This window comes from Peromyscus maniculatus, chromosome 2, assembly GCF_049852395.1.
Source record: "Peromyscus maniculatus bairdii isolate BWxNUB_F1_BW_parent chromosome 2, HU_Pman_BW_mat_3.1, whole genome shotgun sequence".
NCBI classification, from domain to species: Eukaryota; Metazoa; Chordata; class Mammalia; order Rodentia; family Cricetidae; genus Peromyscus; species Peromyscus maniculatus.
The window spans coordinates 136,966,415-136,980,181 of NC_134853.1; the positions used below are offsets into that span (position 1 = coordinate 136,966,415).

General features: G+C 53.4%; 2 protein-coding genes across 19 annotated transcripts in view; both read right to left on the reverse strand.

Annotated features, from left to right (window-relative positions):
* Positions 1-4,120: 4,120 nt before the first annotated feature.
* On the reverse strand, positions 4,121-9,923 carry Artn (artemin). 4 transcript variants are annotated; one of them, XM_042271718.2, is made up of 6 exons: positions 9,242-9,923; positions 8,881-9,030; positions 7,877-8,019; positions 7,637-7,765; positions 7,025-7,163; positions 4,121-6,932 (listed from the first exon to the last, which is right to left on the reverse strand). In XM_042271718.2, the coding sequence occupies exons 4-6, from the start codon at positions 7,694-7,696 to the stop codon at positions 6,457-6,459; spliced, it is 675 nt and encodes a 224-aa protein (XP_042127652.2). In that variant the 5' UTR covers positions 7,697-7,765; positions 7,877-8,019; positions 8,881-9,030; positions 9,242-9,923; the 3' UTR covers positions 4,121-6,456. The 4 variants fall into 4 exon arrangements, with proteins under 4 accessions (XP_042127652.2, XP_006997194.2, XP_076421005.1 ...); XM_006997132.4 differs by lacking the exon at positions 7,877-8,019; XM_076564890.1 differs by having other exon boundaries at positions 8,881-9,923.
* A 1,799-nt stretch (positions 9,924-11,722) lies between these two features.
* St3gal3 (ST3 beta-galactoside alpha-2,3-sialyltransferase 3) overlaps positions 11,723-13,767 on the reverse strand; it is a 220,626-nt gene continuing 218,581 nt past the window's right edge. For 12 of the 15 annotated variants that reach the window (XM_076564883.1, XM_076564885.1, XM_076564889.1 and 9 more), the window contains one exon: positions 11,723-12,700. In XM_076564883.1, the coding sequence (XP_076420998.1) occupies positions 12,611-12,700 (90 nt within the window). In that variant the 3' untranslated portion in view covers positions 11,723-12,610. Of the gene's footprint in view, positions 13,206-13,767 lie in introns of all 15 variants that reach the window. The other 3 variants (XM_076564887.1, XM_076564886.1, XM_042271723.2) reach the window with 2 other exon arrangements.

Below are 13,767 nucleotides of genomic sequence, written 5' to 3' on the forward strand. Positions count from 1 at the left end.
TTGCCAAAAACCAAGCGGGACACTCCTTAATCAAACCCACAGGAAGCCCTTCAGTGGTCCCAAGGGACAAAGCCCAAGAGCAATGGTATAACATTTAGAGCCTCGTGAGGTGTCTCCAGCCCTTGTCTTAATCTGTATCCTCCCCAGGTTTACAAAATTTCCCATCGTCCTGATGGCATGCCAGCCTGTCTCATACTTCCCTAACTGCTACTTCTGGAAGGCTCTGTGCTGGGAAAAGTGCAGTCAATGAGGAGAGAAGCTAGGTAGTAAGCCGAAACCGAGTGTAATATAGATTAAACTTAAAAAAAAAAAATGGTTTAGGCTGGGTATGGTGGTGCACACCTTCAATCCTAGGCTTCAGGAGGCAGAGGCAGGCAGATCTCTCTAAATTTGAGATCAGCCTGATCTACATAGTGAGTTCCAGGGCAGCCAGAGCTATGTAGAGAGGCCCCATCTCAAGAAACAAAAATAAGTAAGTAAAAATAAAATAAAAATGTTTTATTAGCATATATTAGTTATGTATAATGGACTTCATTGTGACATATACATTCATAATGTTATAATGTATTTTAATCATATTCATCTCTTGTCCCCCTCCCAGTGATATCCTTTCCTTTCCCAACTAATCCCCTTTCTATTTTCATGCTGTGTTGGTGTGTGTGTGTGTGTGTGTGTGTGTGTGTGTGTGTGTGTGTGTGTGCATGTGTGCATGTTTGTGTCCCTATGTATTCCACTAGGGTTGGTTACAGGAGCATGGACACCTTACCACTGAAGAAAATGTCTCTCCCTCCCCCATGGACCATTAGCTGTCTATAAATCCTCACAGGGAGCTGGAGCCTCATGAGCCCCTCCATGATTCTCAAGTGGCAGACCCAGTCTCGTGCAGATAATCACAGCCGCTGGCTGGCATTCTCTGCTCCCTTCTGCTCTTCCGGGAGCCTTGGGGGTGTGTGTGACAGATGACCCACTTATGGCTGGGCATTCGGCAGCCTTATTCTTATCTCTGACCCATTATAAGTCTCTGCAGTTACTGCTGCCCACTACAAAAAGCTTCTCTGACCTTAACCAACAGCGGCCCTAATCCCGGGACATGCATATAGGCATGTATTTATGAAGGCAATGTGCTGGGCACACCGTGTCAATTTAGTAAAACAACAGACAGACATAGGTTTCCCATTAGGGCCTATGACTTTCCAGCTATGAATTTTTGACTAGGTTTACAATACCAGATATGAATTCCCCCACGTGCAGTGGACCTCAAGTTCAATCAGGAAGTAGCGAGTGGTTACCCCTATACCAAGTTTGCCACTATTTCACCAATCTTGCCTGGCAGGTCACCAGTGCCACATGCGGGGCTCGCTCACAACTAAGGAAGACTGTGGATGATAATTCTCTTCCGGCAGCCTGCACAGCACTGTTTGGTACTAGCAAGGGAGAAGTTTTATTCCTCTATGTCCTCTATGAAGAGTGCATGCTGTCTTCAGCAACAGAGTTTTTAGAGACCAGTCAACAGAAGCAGCAATGACTGATTTAGGACCCTCGGATGAGCTCAGGGAGTTAGGGATGTTGCCCAAGTTTCCGTCTTGTGCCATCAGGTAGAGGTTGCTGAGGAGGGATTACTGTAGAAGTAGGGGAGCGGGAAGAAGGAAAGGCTATCCATGGGAAGGAAGCACAGAGGGTGGGCAAGGATGGAGAGCAAAGCTGAAGCCACCAGGAAGCTCTGTGCCGCTTGAAGGTACACGGACAATCCTTAGATCATTGGCTTAGGGCTCAGAAGGGTCTAGGTGAAAATAAGGTGTGAGCACTGTTAGCATGGAGGTGGGAACTGAAACCCTGAGTGTAGATTAGCTGGTGGGGGCGGGCTCAGTTTCAAAGCCCTAGGGCCACATAAAATGCAGAGGAACACAAACATAGAGCAGTTGGAGTGGTGGGAGGAAACTGGAGGGCGGAGGGTCCAGTTAAGGTGAGTTTTCTAGGAAGTGGCCATTGAGGTCCCCGAGACCTCAGTAAAGTCTCTTTTAGAGAAGTCAGAGCAGACAGCCCACCCCTACATGCCATACTTTGAACATCAGTTCTTTTTTTTAATAATGTGATTCTATTCAAGTCAGTATGAATACAGAGGACGAGATGTGAAACAGAGAAAGGTCGAAGTGTGGCGTGTAGTGTAAATAATTGACAAAGTCCTGATATTGGAGCCTCAGTACATTCAGAGGAATCAATCCAGCTACAGGAGGTACCTAGAATAGGGCATCACATGGGGGCCAAGGACTCCAGGGACCTCTAAATGAGCTTCAGAAGGTGTCCCCTGCTCCCCCGACTCCCACCTTAAGCGTATTGCCTGGATTTACAAATCAGCAACCTTTTCAGCATGTGGCATGGGGAGACAGCCATAGCTTTCACAGGGGCTTCTTAGAAGGCTCTACTTCCAAGGTTGAGACCCTTCCGAGAACAACAAAGGTACAATGGTGGGACACAGTCTCTTCAATCTTTTTCTCAACTTTTTCCAACCTCTCCTTTTCAAGATGAGACCCCAGTCAGTCCCCAGACACTACACCACAGGAATCTATGGCCAGGGATAAGTTAGAGTCACTGCCAAGGGCCATCTGCCAGAGCAGGTAACTGTGGGCAGTGGGCAGTGTGTGTGTGGGCAGGGAGTGGAACCGAGAAGCACATTCCAGATGAAATGAATCTAGAGGAAGTGTGTAGAAAAACACTTCAAAGTTGCTTATAATTTTCCGATTGACACGCTTTCAGAGGAGACCATTCAACGGGAAGTGTAGTTTTGTAAGTGTAAAACAGAGACCAGAATGAGAATGCATGCCTCCAGGTGTCCGGGTGTGCTGCCTGGGCTGGTCACGTGACTGGTTATCTCGGCTAGCTAGTAATAAATCAGGTACAGCCCTGCGGTCTTGTTTCTTTGAGGAGAAAGCATCCTTTCGAGACTGACTTGGTAGTTGGACTTGGGAAGGAATGCTGACTTCTTGTGGGAATGAGTCTGTCTTGGAGAAGATGTTAGACTGTAAGCACAATGCAGCTTGCAGCTGGAGGCGGGCCCTATTCCCTCGGGGATTGGCAGTTTGGGGCATGTGGAGAGACAGCACTTAGCAGAGCATGGCTGATCATGCCTGTTACTCTTGGGGAGGCTGAGGCAGGAGGATTGCTACAAGTATGAAGCAAGATTGAGGTAGAGGGGCCTGAAGAGATGGCTCAGAGGTTAAGAGCACTGGCTGCTCTTCCAGAGGTCCTGAGTTCAGTTCCCAGCAACCACATGGTGGCTCACAACCATCTATAATCTGGCACCCTCTTCTGGCCTGCAGGTATGCACGCAGGCAGGATACTGTATGCATAATAAATAAATCTTAAAAAAAAAAAAAAGATTGAGGTAGAGTAAGAACTTATCTCAACAAACAAACACCTTCCCCCCACCCCACCCCACCCCCCCCAAAAAAAAAGAAAAGAAAAGAGGAAAAAAGCAACAAGAGCTGCCACTTGGCTTGGGTTGAAATCTGGTCCCCTCACTGTGAGCATCTTCGTGAAGGACCCAGAACAGCGGTACCCAGGGAAGGCTTGAGGCACAGGGCTCAAAGTCTCATCAGCAGGTTCTCCCTAACCCAGTCATCTTAGAACTGATGGGCTGTTCCCAAGTCCTTCAGCCAGCCCCTTGTGAGCGGTAAGGCTCTGTTGCTCTTTTCTTCCGTGAGTGTGTGTGTGTGTGTGTGTGTGTGTGTATAAACCGAGGAGTTTCAGTTTGGAGGCAGAGAAAGGGGCTAAGAGCGTGTCTGTGGGTGCAAACCCCCCAAAGTTTGGGGAGCGTATAGACCTGTGGCTGATCCTATAGAAGAGCACAGGCCTGGAGTGCCTCATTGGCCCAGAACAGGCCCAGTCCTCTACACTTTTGCTCTTTCCTCGCAGGCTGGGTGAAGGGCTCCCGTGGCAAAGCCGGCAGGCTCGCAGGTAGACGTGAAGGACAGGCCCTGCAGACCACGTTAAATGGTTGCCATCCTACCTTCAACCCGACCTTGCCTGTGGGATCTCCTATACCCCCGGCCGCAGCCTCGGTGCTGACAGCTCTCAAATCTCTCCCAGCGCCGCACGCGCCCCCCCCCCCCCCGCTCTAGACAAGGGTGTCTCTGCCTTCCAACAACCCCTGTGTTGTAACCCCTCAGACATAGCACCTTTTCCAAATGTCCCCATCTTGGAGGCCCAGGAGCTGGACAGCGGCTGAAGTGTTTTGGCACAAACATGAGGAGTGGGGACCTGAATTTGATCATCAGCACCCACATTAAAGCCCAGTGCTGAGGCTGAGCAGGATGGCTCCATGGGTAAAGGACCTGCCACCAAGCCTAATGTCTTCGTTTGATCCCCACGACCCGACATGACAAGGAGCTGACTCCCATAAGTTGTTCCCTGGCCTCTAAATGTGTGCATGTTCACCCCCCCCCACACACACACAACTAAGATAAACAAAATGCAATTACATTTAAAAAAATTATATACCTGTAATTCCAGAGCTGGGGAGGTAGGAACAGGAGGGCCCCTGGGTTTTCTGGCCAGCCAACTTAGCCAAATTGGCCAGCTTGGGATTCAAAGAGAGACTATGTCTCAAAAGTTAAGGCAGAAAGCAACTGAGGAAGGAAGACACAGGATGCTGACCTCTGGCTACCACACATACATGCATGCCCATCCACACAAAAATAAAAAAAAGTGTCCTGTCATGTTTTAAAGGCAAAAAACCACACTGGCCTCTTCAATACAAATGCCTAGGACCAGGGAAACAGTTTTCCTTCCTTCTCCCTTTCTCTTTCTCTTTCAGACAGGGTCTCATATGTAGCTCATGACGGACTGGAACTTGCTGTGTAGCTGAGGATGACCTTGAACTTATTCTCCTGCCTCCATACCTCAAGGGCTGGATTACAAGCACGCACCATCACAGCTGGTTTAAAACACTGTTTCCAAAGCCACACAGAAAAGCTCAGATGGTTGCCTTGACATTTTGGAGATGACCCGAGGACAGTGTGAAAGGCCAGGGCAATGCTGACTTTCCTTCCAGGAGAAAATGCATCCTTCCTAGCTTCCAGTTGTTTCTCATACCATTAGCCACACTGAACTTAAATGATTACGTATGCCATTGCTTGTTTATTATCTGTCTTTCCTGGGGAGAGCTTAAGGACAGAGATTATGTTCCTTTCACTTCCCTATCTTTTTTTTTCCGCTCTTTTGAGACAGACTGTCATGTAGCCCAGGCTAGCCTGGAACTCAATATGTAGCTGAGGATGCCCTTGAATATTTGATCCTTCTGCTTCTGCCTCTTGAGTGCTGGTATTATAGGCCTGTGTGCCATATATCGTTTATGTGGTGCTGGAAACCAAACCAAGGGCTTCGAGCACACGAGGCAAGCACCCTACCAACTGAGCATGTGCACATCTCCAGCCAGCCTCACTTCTGTGTCTTTAGTGTCTACATAGTAGCTGACGTTTCATTGTTTATTGGGCGAATACATGAATATGCTTGTTCATCACCCAAAATTCACGAGCTGCTGAGACCCTCAGCGCCTTCCTGTCTTCCTAGACCCACAAAGCTCTGTGCTTCCTTCCCTCAAGCACCCTGGTGCCCCCTCCCATCCTTAGGCCTTCAGATGTTCTCTTCCCCTGGGCTGCTTCAAGGGCTGACTACCTGTCAAAGGAAGCAGCGTGTGCACCTGTCAGGGAGCCTTCAAGACAGGTCCTTGCCTGGTAAGACGCCGCCGCCGACATTGATGGAGTGGGGCAAAGCATGGTTTTCCTTGTCTTTACCCACTAAGCAGGGGCCTCAAAGGTCACAGGGCAGCCTTTCTCCCCAGAAGGCTATATAGTTTATTTTTTCCACAGGTACCCAGGCCCCAAGTGCTGAAGACTGTGCATCTTGGTCACCCATCTGTGCCTCCCATCTCAGCACCAGCCAAGGAGAGAGCAGTAGGTGATCCAGGTCAACACTGTGATTGCCGAGTGTGAACTGTGGAAGCGGAGAGGTGGGCACATCTTCATCCAGCCTCTTCTACCCATCCCCCGTGTCCAGGAAAAAAATCTGACAAACCAGCAAAGTAAATAAATAATTTAGAAATAATAAATAGGGCTTCAGCTTTAGCACAGGCTCTTCCAGCAACGTGAGTACAATGTATCTTCTCAAGATTCATTCATTCCCTAGGGCCTGGGGCCATTTCTGGATGCTCCCAGAGGAGTTCTCCTTAGCTGAGGTTTCTGGTGTCTATAGAGCTGGGATCCATGAGCGCCTTGGAGCTGTTGGTCAGTGGTTAGGTCATCTCTCCCGGCTTGATGCCTGCCACTCACCGGCCTGGCGCCTGAGCTCCGCAGCTTCCCTTTCCGGCTGAGGTTCCTGGCTAATGAGGCCGGGTGAGGTTGTTCCAGGCAGGGCAACACATGGGTAAAGGTCCAGTGTGCAAAGGCTTGGAGATCATCCTCAGCCCAGACAGCCGCAGGCAGTGGCGGAGAGGTGGTCCACGGTCCTCCAGGTGCTGTTCACGTCCATGAAGGAGACGGCCTCATAGCGAGTGGGTCGGCAGCAGGGCTGACTGATCGGCCGGGAGCCGGGGGGCGACCGCAGGGCCCCGGCGCCCAGCAGGCTGGCCAGGCTGAGGTCGTGCGGGGAGCGTGCTCGGCGGCACGAGCCGCTGCAGAAGCGGAAACGAACCAGCTCGTCGGAGCTGTGGCCCAGGCCGAGCGCGCTCACCCGCACCAGCTGCGAGCGCAAGCGACAGCCGTGCGCATCCGAGCCCCGCGCGCGGCTGCTTCGGGTCCCCGCACGCGCGGCGCGTACCCCGCGGAGCGCAGCGGGAGGAGACTGGAGCGCGGGCCCTGGCGGTGGGGGTGCGGGCTGGGGAGACTGTGGCGGTGGTGGCAGGGCTCTTTCGCTGCACAAATGCGTAGTGCCGCCCCCTGGAAGGAGAACTGGTCACTTTCGGGGGTGGGGTGGGGGAAGGTCTAGGGCTAGCCTCGCCCCTGCTCCGCCCTGTCGCGCTCTCACCTACCAGGCAGGTGGCCGGTTGGGGGCGCCAGGACCGGCGAGGGACCATCACGAGTGGAAGGGTTGCGGGACATGGGGTCCAGGGAGGCTTCTGTGACGCTGCTCAACAGGGCAAGAGCAGCTAGGGTTGGCCACAAAGCTGGCTGCACAGAGAAAAGAGAGGGAGGAATAGGGCACTCGGGGGGACTGTCTTGTCTGTAGCCCGGATCAGAGACCGCTCCAATCGGCTTCCTAGCTGGGTGGCTGAGTGTAAGGAAGGGCACTGATCATCCAGAGAAATCCTATTCCTTTCCACCTATGACTGGCTCCTCCCTCTTTTATTATTATTATTATTATTATTAATTATTATTATTATTATTATTATTATTATTATTTGAGACAGGGTTTCTCTTTGTAGCTTTGGGGAAATCTCGCTCTGTAGAACAGGCTGGCCTCGAACTCACGGAGATACACCTGGCCTTGCCTCCTGAGTGCTGGGATTTAAGGCATGAGCCACCACTGCCCGGCGCACCTCCCTCTTGAGAGTTCCCCTTTCATATCTGACCCCTGCCTAGGCTGTGTTCCACGCTCTTTTTCCCAATTAAAGTCAGTTGGGAAATGCAAGGGCGTGACTCACCTGCCACCTAGGCCGGAGGCAGTGGGGCAATGCAGTAGGGTCTCCAAGTCCGGGTTCCATCTCTGTCAACACCAGGAGCTCCCATCAGCCTTCGTGGGCCTGCTTTTCCCCACCCTCTTTTCCAGGCAGCTGCAAGTTGAAAGCGGGCTTAGTTATCTTTGGGGTATTCGTTCTTCCACTTCAGTTTCTCAAAGCTTGGCTGAGCTCAGAGATTGTCTGAGGTCACAGGGGGAGACTCACACAGCTGTGGTCCTGTCTTCTAGGACCCTTCTGTTCTGTACTTCAGGGCTGAAGGTACCAGAGCGGCTGGAGGAAGAAGTAACTGGACACCCTTAGTTCCGTACTGAGCATTTGCTCCAAACCCCGGGGGAGGAAGCAGAGCCCTGGAGAATTAGAGTGCCAGTTGGTCACTCGGAGTTGTCTGGTGACTGGGAGCCTAGGCCTCCTGCAATCTCTGTTCTGGGCCCAGAGTCACTGGAGTTCTCTCTTAGGGACACAGATGACCCCAAGAGCCGGCCTATTATCTGGGGGAGTGATGTGCCTTCTGCAAACACAATGCCTGGACCATGGCTTCCCGTGGCCACCAGGGGGCAGAGTTTGCCAAGCCTGCGGATTTAAGGGGAGGGGGTGCTTTTCCACATCCTCTGCACGTTCAGTTCTGAGCCGTTCCCAGGAGGACCAGCCAGTCCTCCACATCAGCCTGGTCTCAGAGGGCTGAACCACTCTGAGAGCTGGCCATCTGGGCCATCAGCCTTCTGTGGCTCTGGCACTCTAGCCTTGCTCCTACCAGTTTCCCCCGTGAACCATCATTATCCTTCCCGACCCCAGCCGTCTTTACTGAACACCACGTCTTTGTGAGCCACCCCTCTGGGGCCCTCAGAACCTTGAAGACTAGCTAGACTCCTCTTGGGTCCCAGATGTTATCCTCCATCCTTCTGCTAGCACACAGAATACATGGGGACATCGACAACGACACATACCTTCCAGGCCTTTACCCAGGAAGTGGTCCTCCAGGGCTAGCTGTGTACCTGTTGGCTAACTAGATTCAGATCCCCAGAGACCAGGCTAGTGACTATTCTCCCCGATGGAGGGCAAGTCAGACAAGGCAGCCTTAGGGGTATCTGCGCTAGGGGGAGCCCAGGAGCAAGTCCCTCGAGGGCAGCTCAGACCAGTCTACTTCCTTGCCATCTGGGATGTTTGGCCCTCCAGCCCTTGCCACCCCTATCCACCGGCTCTGTACTCACCAACGGGGTCCTGCACCGAGTCCTTCTAGGCACCTTTCCTGGGACCAGTGCTGGGCTTTCCCTCGACGCTCAAATGGATCATGCCCAGAGTTGTGCACCTGGCAGCGTCTCTTTTAGCCAAAAGTGGGGCCTTGGCTGCCGGTCTGTGCCCTGTGGCGGCAGCGGGAGCTCAAATTACAGCTAGCCAGGAGAGCTAACACAGTCCAACACACTAGCGACAAAAGGGACTGGAGGGACAGAGAGCTGCGCTGAGGGCCCAGAAGAGAGAAGCTGAGAGAAAAGGGGGAGGAAGAAGATCTTTCTGGCTCTTCTCCTGCCCTTAGGAGCGTCCGTCAGGGGATGGGCAAGAAGGCTGGCTTACCTCGGGTGCAGGGCTCCGAGCCCCAGTCGCAACGAAGGCTGGGGCCCGAGGGACTTGTTGCTGGCAGAGCCCGCGGGCCGCATCTGGGGGCCGAGCCCAACTCCATCCCTCAGCAGCCTCCTGCCCGCCGCCGTCCGGTGTCAAATTCCAGGCCCGGCGTCACCAGATCCCGGGGTGGGGCCCAGAGCGCCCCCGCCCCGCCCCACCTTTCAGGGCTCACCTGGCCGCTCCACCCTTCAGATCCGGTCCCCACTGGCTCGGCTAGGTCCCCTTAGGTGGGGGCTAGACATTGGGAGAAGACCCCAGGAGGCAGAGTAGAGATTCGCGGGCGGCAGCGAGGCGCTGAAACTGGGAATTCGAAGTTGGTAGACACGCAAAAGTAGGGAACTGGGAGGCCTGGCCGAGGGCGGAGAGAGCGAGGGAGGGCGGCGAAGGAGGGGCAGCCTGGAGGAGAGTTCCAGCTTGGGTCGTGCAGATATCGGGGTGCTGGCTAGCTACCCTGCAGCGCCAACTGGTGGCTCCGGGACCCCCCAGAAGGCTCAGCTGCCTCGAAGCCGCAGGGCTCTGCATTGGGCTCCCAAGGTCCAAGGATAGTCTGTTTCACTGCTCAGTTTCAGGGTCTCGGAGCTCAAAGGAACTCATGCACACTGTCTCAAGGAAGGCAATGATAGTGTGTGTGTGTGGGGGGGGGGAGCAGGGGACAGAAACAGAGGGTCACAGAGTTGAACTGGGTTTTGAGGTGCGATAAGGTAATTTGGCAGGTGTCTGGGGGGTGGTTGATGGCTATGATTGGAAAGGTCTAATTGGTCTGCAGCTCATCAGCAAAGATGCTGGGGACCACTGACCTGCTCTGAGTGTGGTCACACACGCATTTCATTGAAGGACTGCACCGAGGAGAGTGTGGTTTCGAGACAGGCAAGACAGAAAAGGGGGTGCAGGCTGCTGGGGACAAAAAGATAAATCCTGAGCAGGGTTGTGGGGACCCTAGGGGCTGCCGGGACCCAATCTCCATCACCTCCTTTTGCCTGCTTGATTGGACAAGGTGAGGTGGTACAGCGGACAAAGGCGTGCCACAGGATGGATTCTAGGAGCTGACACTCCCTGGGGGATGTCCAGGTGTGTGTGTGTGGGGGGGGGCGAATGCATGAATTCAGCGTTGGGCATGTTGAATTAGAAAGAAGGGTCTGTGGACCCTCCTGCTGGAATCGCCCTGGAGGCGGCTGAATCTGTAGCCAGGAGCAAAGTGAAGGCGGCTGGGCTAGTGATGGCAATTGGGTATTTGCTGACCAATACACATGTAACTAGATGCTGGGGGTGAGAAAGAATACCCGGGGGATGTGTATGGTCTAGATGTACCCTGGCTATGCATCAGCACCTCGGTGGACCTTTAAGAACTACCCACATCCGGGCCCCATCCCAGATCTGAATCAGAATGCTGGTGCGGGTAGGTGCAAATGTCCATGTTTCCTTTACCTGTGATTCTGGTACACAGCCAGGATCCATAGCCACGGGGTTTTGAGAGGGCAGTTTTGTGCAGTGCTTGAGACTGAAGTCTGACTGCAGACACTGCGCTGCTGCTGCCGCCGCCTGTGAGGACTGTCCCCAGGCTCCGCAGGACTGCATGGGATGGGAGGATGTGCGCAGAACAGCGTGCTCGCTTTTCTCATGTAACTGGCTGCTGAACTGAAGCAGTCTTTTCAGCCAGGGATACTACTGAGTGGCATGTAGTTTAGGCTACACGTGGGAGCACTGTGGGCCTTGGGATGGCCAGGGCTCTGTAGTTAGGCCTACAGGTGGGAAGGCCAGGGCATGTCTCGGCCCTGGGATTGGGCTGTCCCACTTACAGCCATGGTAGCCGGTGTCTGGCAGGGATCTACCTCCATGATTGCAGGTCAGGGTACCACTGAACAGTCTCAGACCTGCCTGGGGTTCCTTCAAGGGAGGTCAGAATCCAGAGCGCTAAGGGGGTAAAATAGGGTATGGATGCCCTTTCTAAAGTTCCCAGAGGTGCCTAGGGCTGGGCTGGGGGCTTTCCTGTTTTCTGCTGAGAAGGGTAGAGTGCTAATGGGGAGTGGGCCATCTCCACTTCGAAGTGGAGCCATCATGGGGGTGACAGGAATGGAGCTATGTGGGTTTCTCTGTGCCCTGGGGGCCTCTTCTGGTCTTATTTGTTTTGTATGTTTGCCTGTTTGAGTGTACGCATACCACAGGAGCCTTGGAGGTCAGAAGAAGGCGTCAGATGCCCTGGAACTGGAGTTACAGGTGATTGTGGGTGCTGGGAACTGAACCCAGGTCCTCTGCAAGGGCGGTAAGCACTCTTAACCCCTGAGCGGGATGCCTCAAAGGTCCTGCACTTGAACGGAAAGTGCAAGGGCCCCAGGCGTCTGTGGGCTGGAGAGAAGACCCTTGAGTTCAGTGCAGGTGTTAAGGCCCCATGTTTCTGTTTCTTCCAGAAAAGTTAAGAGAAAACAGGAGACCAGAGTCAGGGGATTGCTTTATTGCTTCCATGAGGGCTGCCTGGGACAGCTGTCGCAGCCTGGGTAAGGTCCTTGATCCTCACTTCCCTCTGGTCCTGGGTAAGACCCATGGAGCTGGCAATCTCAGCAAGAAACCCAGACCATCTGACAGCTGGTCAGTCCAGGAAGGAGCATTGCTCCCACAGACCGGGACAGCTAGGAGAGGAGCCATTCCCCTCAGGCTGGGCCTTGCCTCCTGAGTTCTCTCTGCTCTTGTCCAAGAGCAGTCCTGTTGGCTTGAAAGGGATGGCTCTGGGGTTCCCCTGTGGGGACACTGGGGGCTGGTGGGAGGGAGCACTCCATCTTCTCCCCAAGGAAGGCCAAAGCGTGTCATGAGCTGGAGATGGCTGACATGAGATACTGCCCGCCTCCCTGTGGCCCTGAAGCATGGTCTGACACTTCCAGCCTTCAGGGAGCTCACTGGTACCACGGCCTGATGGGCCCTCTAGTGGACCTCTTTCTGCACAGCAAGGGGACCAAATGTGACATCTTATTTAAAAATAAATTATCCCTCCCCTCCCACACCCCAGTTCACAAAATGCTAATACACCAAACACTGCTTAGAGAATGATTCTGGCGGCATTCTCGCTAGCAAATGTCCCACCTCCTGCATGCTGGGCCCTGCTGGCCACAGCCAGTGGCCTCCTGGCCCTCTGGCTTCATCGACCCAGGCTGCCAGGCAGAGTGCTGGTCTCTGAAGCTGGCCCGGAGCAGGCACAGCTCTGGTTGCCTTGCCAAGGCCTCGCTGGCCCTCGGTCCCTTGGCACTGTCCTTCTCTGGGTCGGAAGACTCCTGTGCACGTGGCTGCTGCTTGTTCCTGGCATGAGCCTCGACGGCCCGGTCTTGGACCCACTCAGATGCCACTGCTTAGGTCAGTGATGACACGGGCCTTCACCAGCTTCCGTAGAAACTCTTTTTCTCGCTGGATGTTGTGTGTCCAGGACTAGAAGGGGAGAGACGGGGACGTTACGAAGTGGGCAATCTATGAAGAGGGCTGCTGGGCCGCAGCCTGCCTTAAAACTGGGCCGCCGCCCTCTTCCAGTCATGGCCCTCGGAAACGCTGTGACTGGGAACGTCCAGGCACACATTTGTCCGGTGTCTCCCTACAAGACCACAATAACCTGGTAATAAATGTTACAACTCTTCCCTCAACAAGCAAGCCTGGCACCCCATCATCACGCCAGAGGAACTCTGCCCTTGGCTTCTTCCAAGTCTTGAGTAATCTCAGCTTCCCCGTCCTCAGTGCTCAGAATCGCCTTCCTTCAGACGGCAGCCCACAGCTCCTTGGCAGCAGCACTCAGGTCCTAGACACCCCGAGGGCAAGGAGGTGAGTCACCGGACCGCACAGCAAGGGGGCATGGGCTGCTTCTCTGATGCAATCCATTCTCCAGGCCTCAGGCAGCTCACGAAAGCCTCGTTCCCGTGCTCTTTTAAAGTGTTATCTTTGTCTAAACCAAACATTAAAATTTTATTTATTTATGATGGGTGGCAGCGGCACACACCTTTAAGCACTTGGGAGGCAGAGGCAGGCGGACCTTTGAGTTTGAGACCAGCCTGGTCTACAGAGCAAGTTCTAGGACAGCCAGGGCTATACAGAGAAACCTTGTCTTGGAAAAAACACAAGTTTGTTTTCAATGTATTACTACTCTGTGTGTGTATGTATATATGACGTGTGCATCTCTGAGGGTGGGCCTGAGCACACTGAAGTGTGGAAGTGGAAGTCAGATGATGACTCTTGGCAGTGGGTCTCCTTCTGTGGGTTCCAGGGATTGGATTCAGGTCACCAGGTTTGTATGGCTAGTGCCTTTACCTACTGAGCCATCCTACCTGCCCTGAGGCTTCGAGACTGAATCTCACTTAGCAGCTTGGGCTGGCCTGAAATGAATGTACATATGTACGTATGTATGTAGCCTAGGCTGGTCTCCAACTCATGATCTTTGTACCCCAGCTTCCCACATGCTGGATTACAGGTGTGAACCACTATACCCATCTGCTTCATTATTGGAAGGA

Bases quoted from the DNA above. Each gene is read 5' to 3' on its own strand.
- Artn (XM_006997132.4), bottom strand. From the start codon at position 7,696: ATGGAACCCGGACTTGGAGACCCTACTGCATTGCCCCACTGCCTCCGG. The intron at 7,164-7,636 runs GTGAGTCACGCC...TTCTCTGTGCAG, and splicing joins GCCTCCGGCCTAGGTGGCAG to CCAGCTTTGTGGCCAACCCT. The intron at 6,933-7,024 runs GTAGGTGAGAGC...TTCTCCTTCCAG, and splicing joins CCCAACCGGCCACCTGCCTG to GGGGCGGCACTACGCATTTG.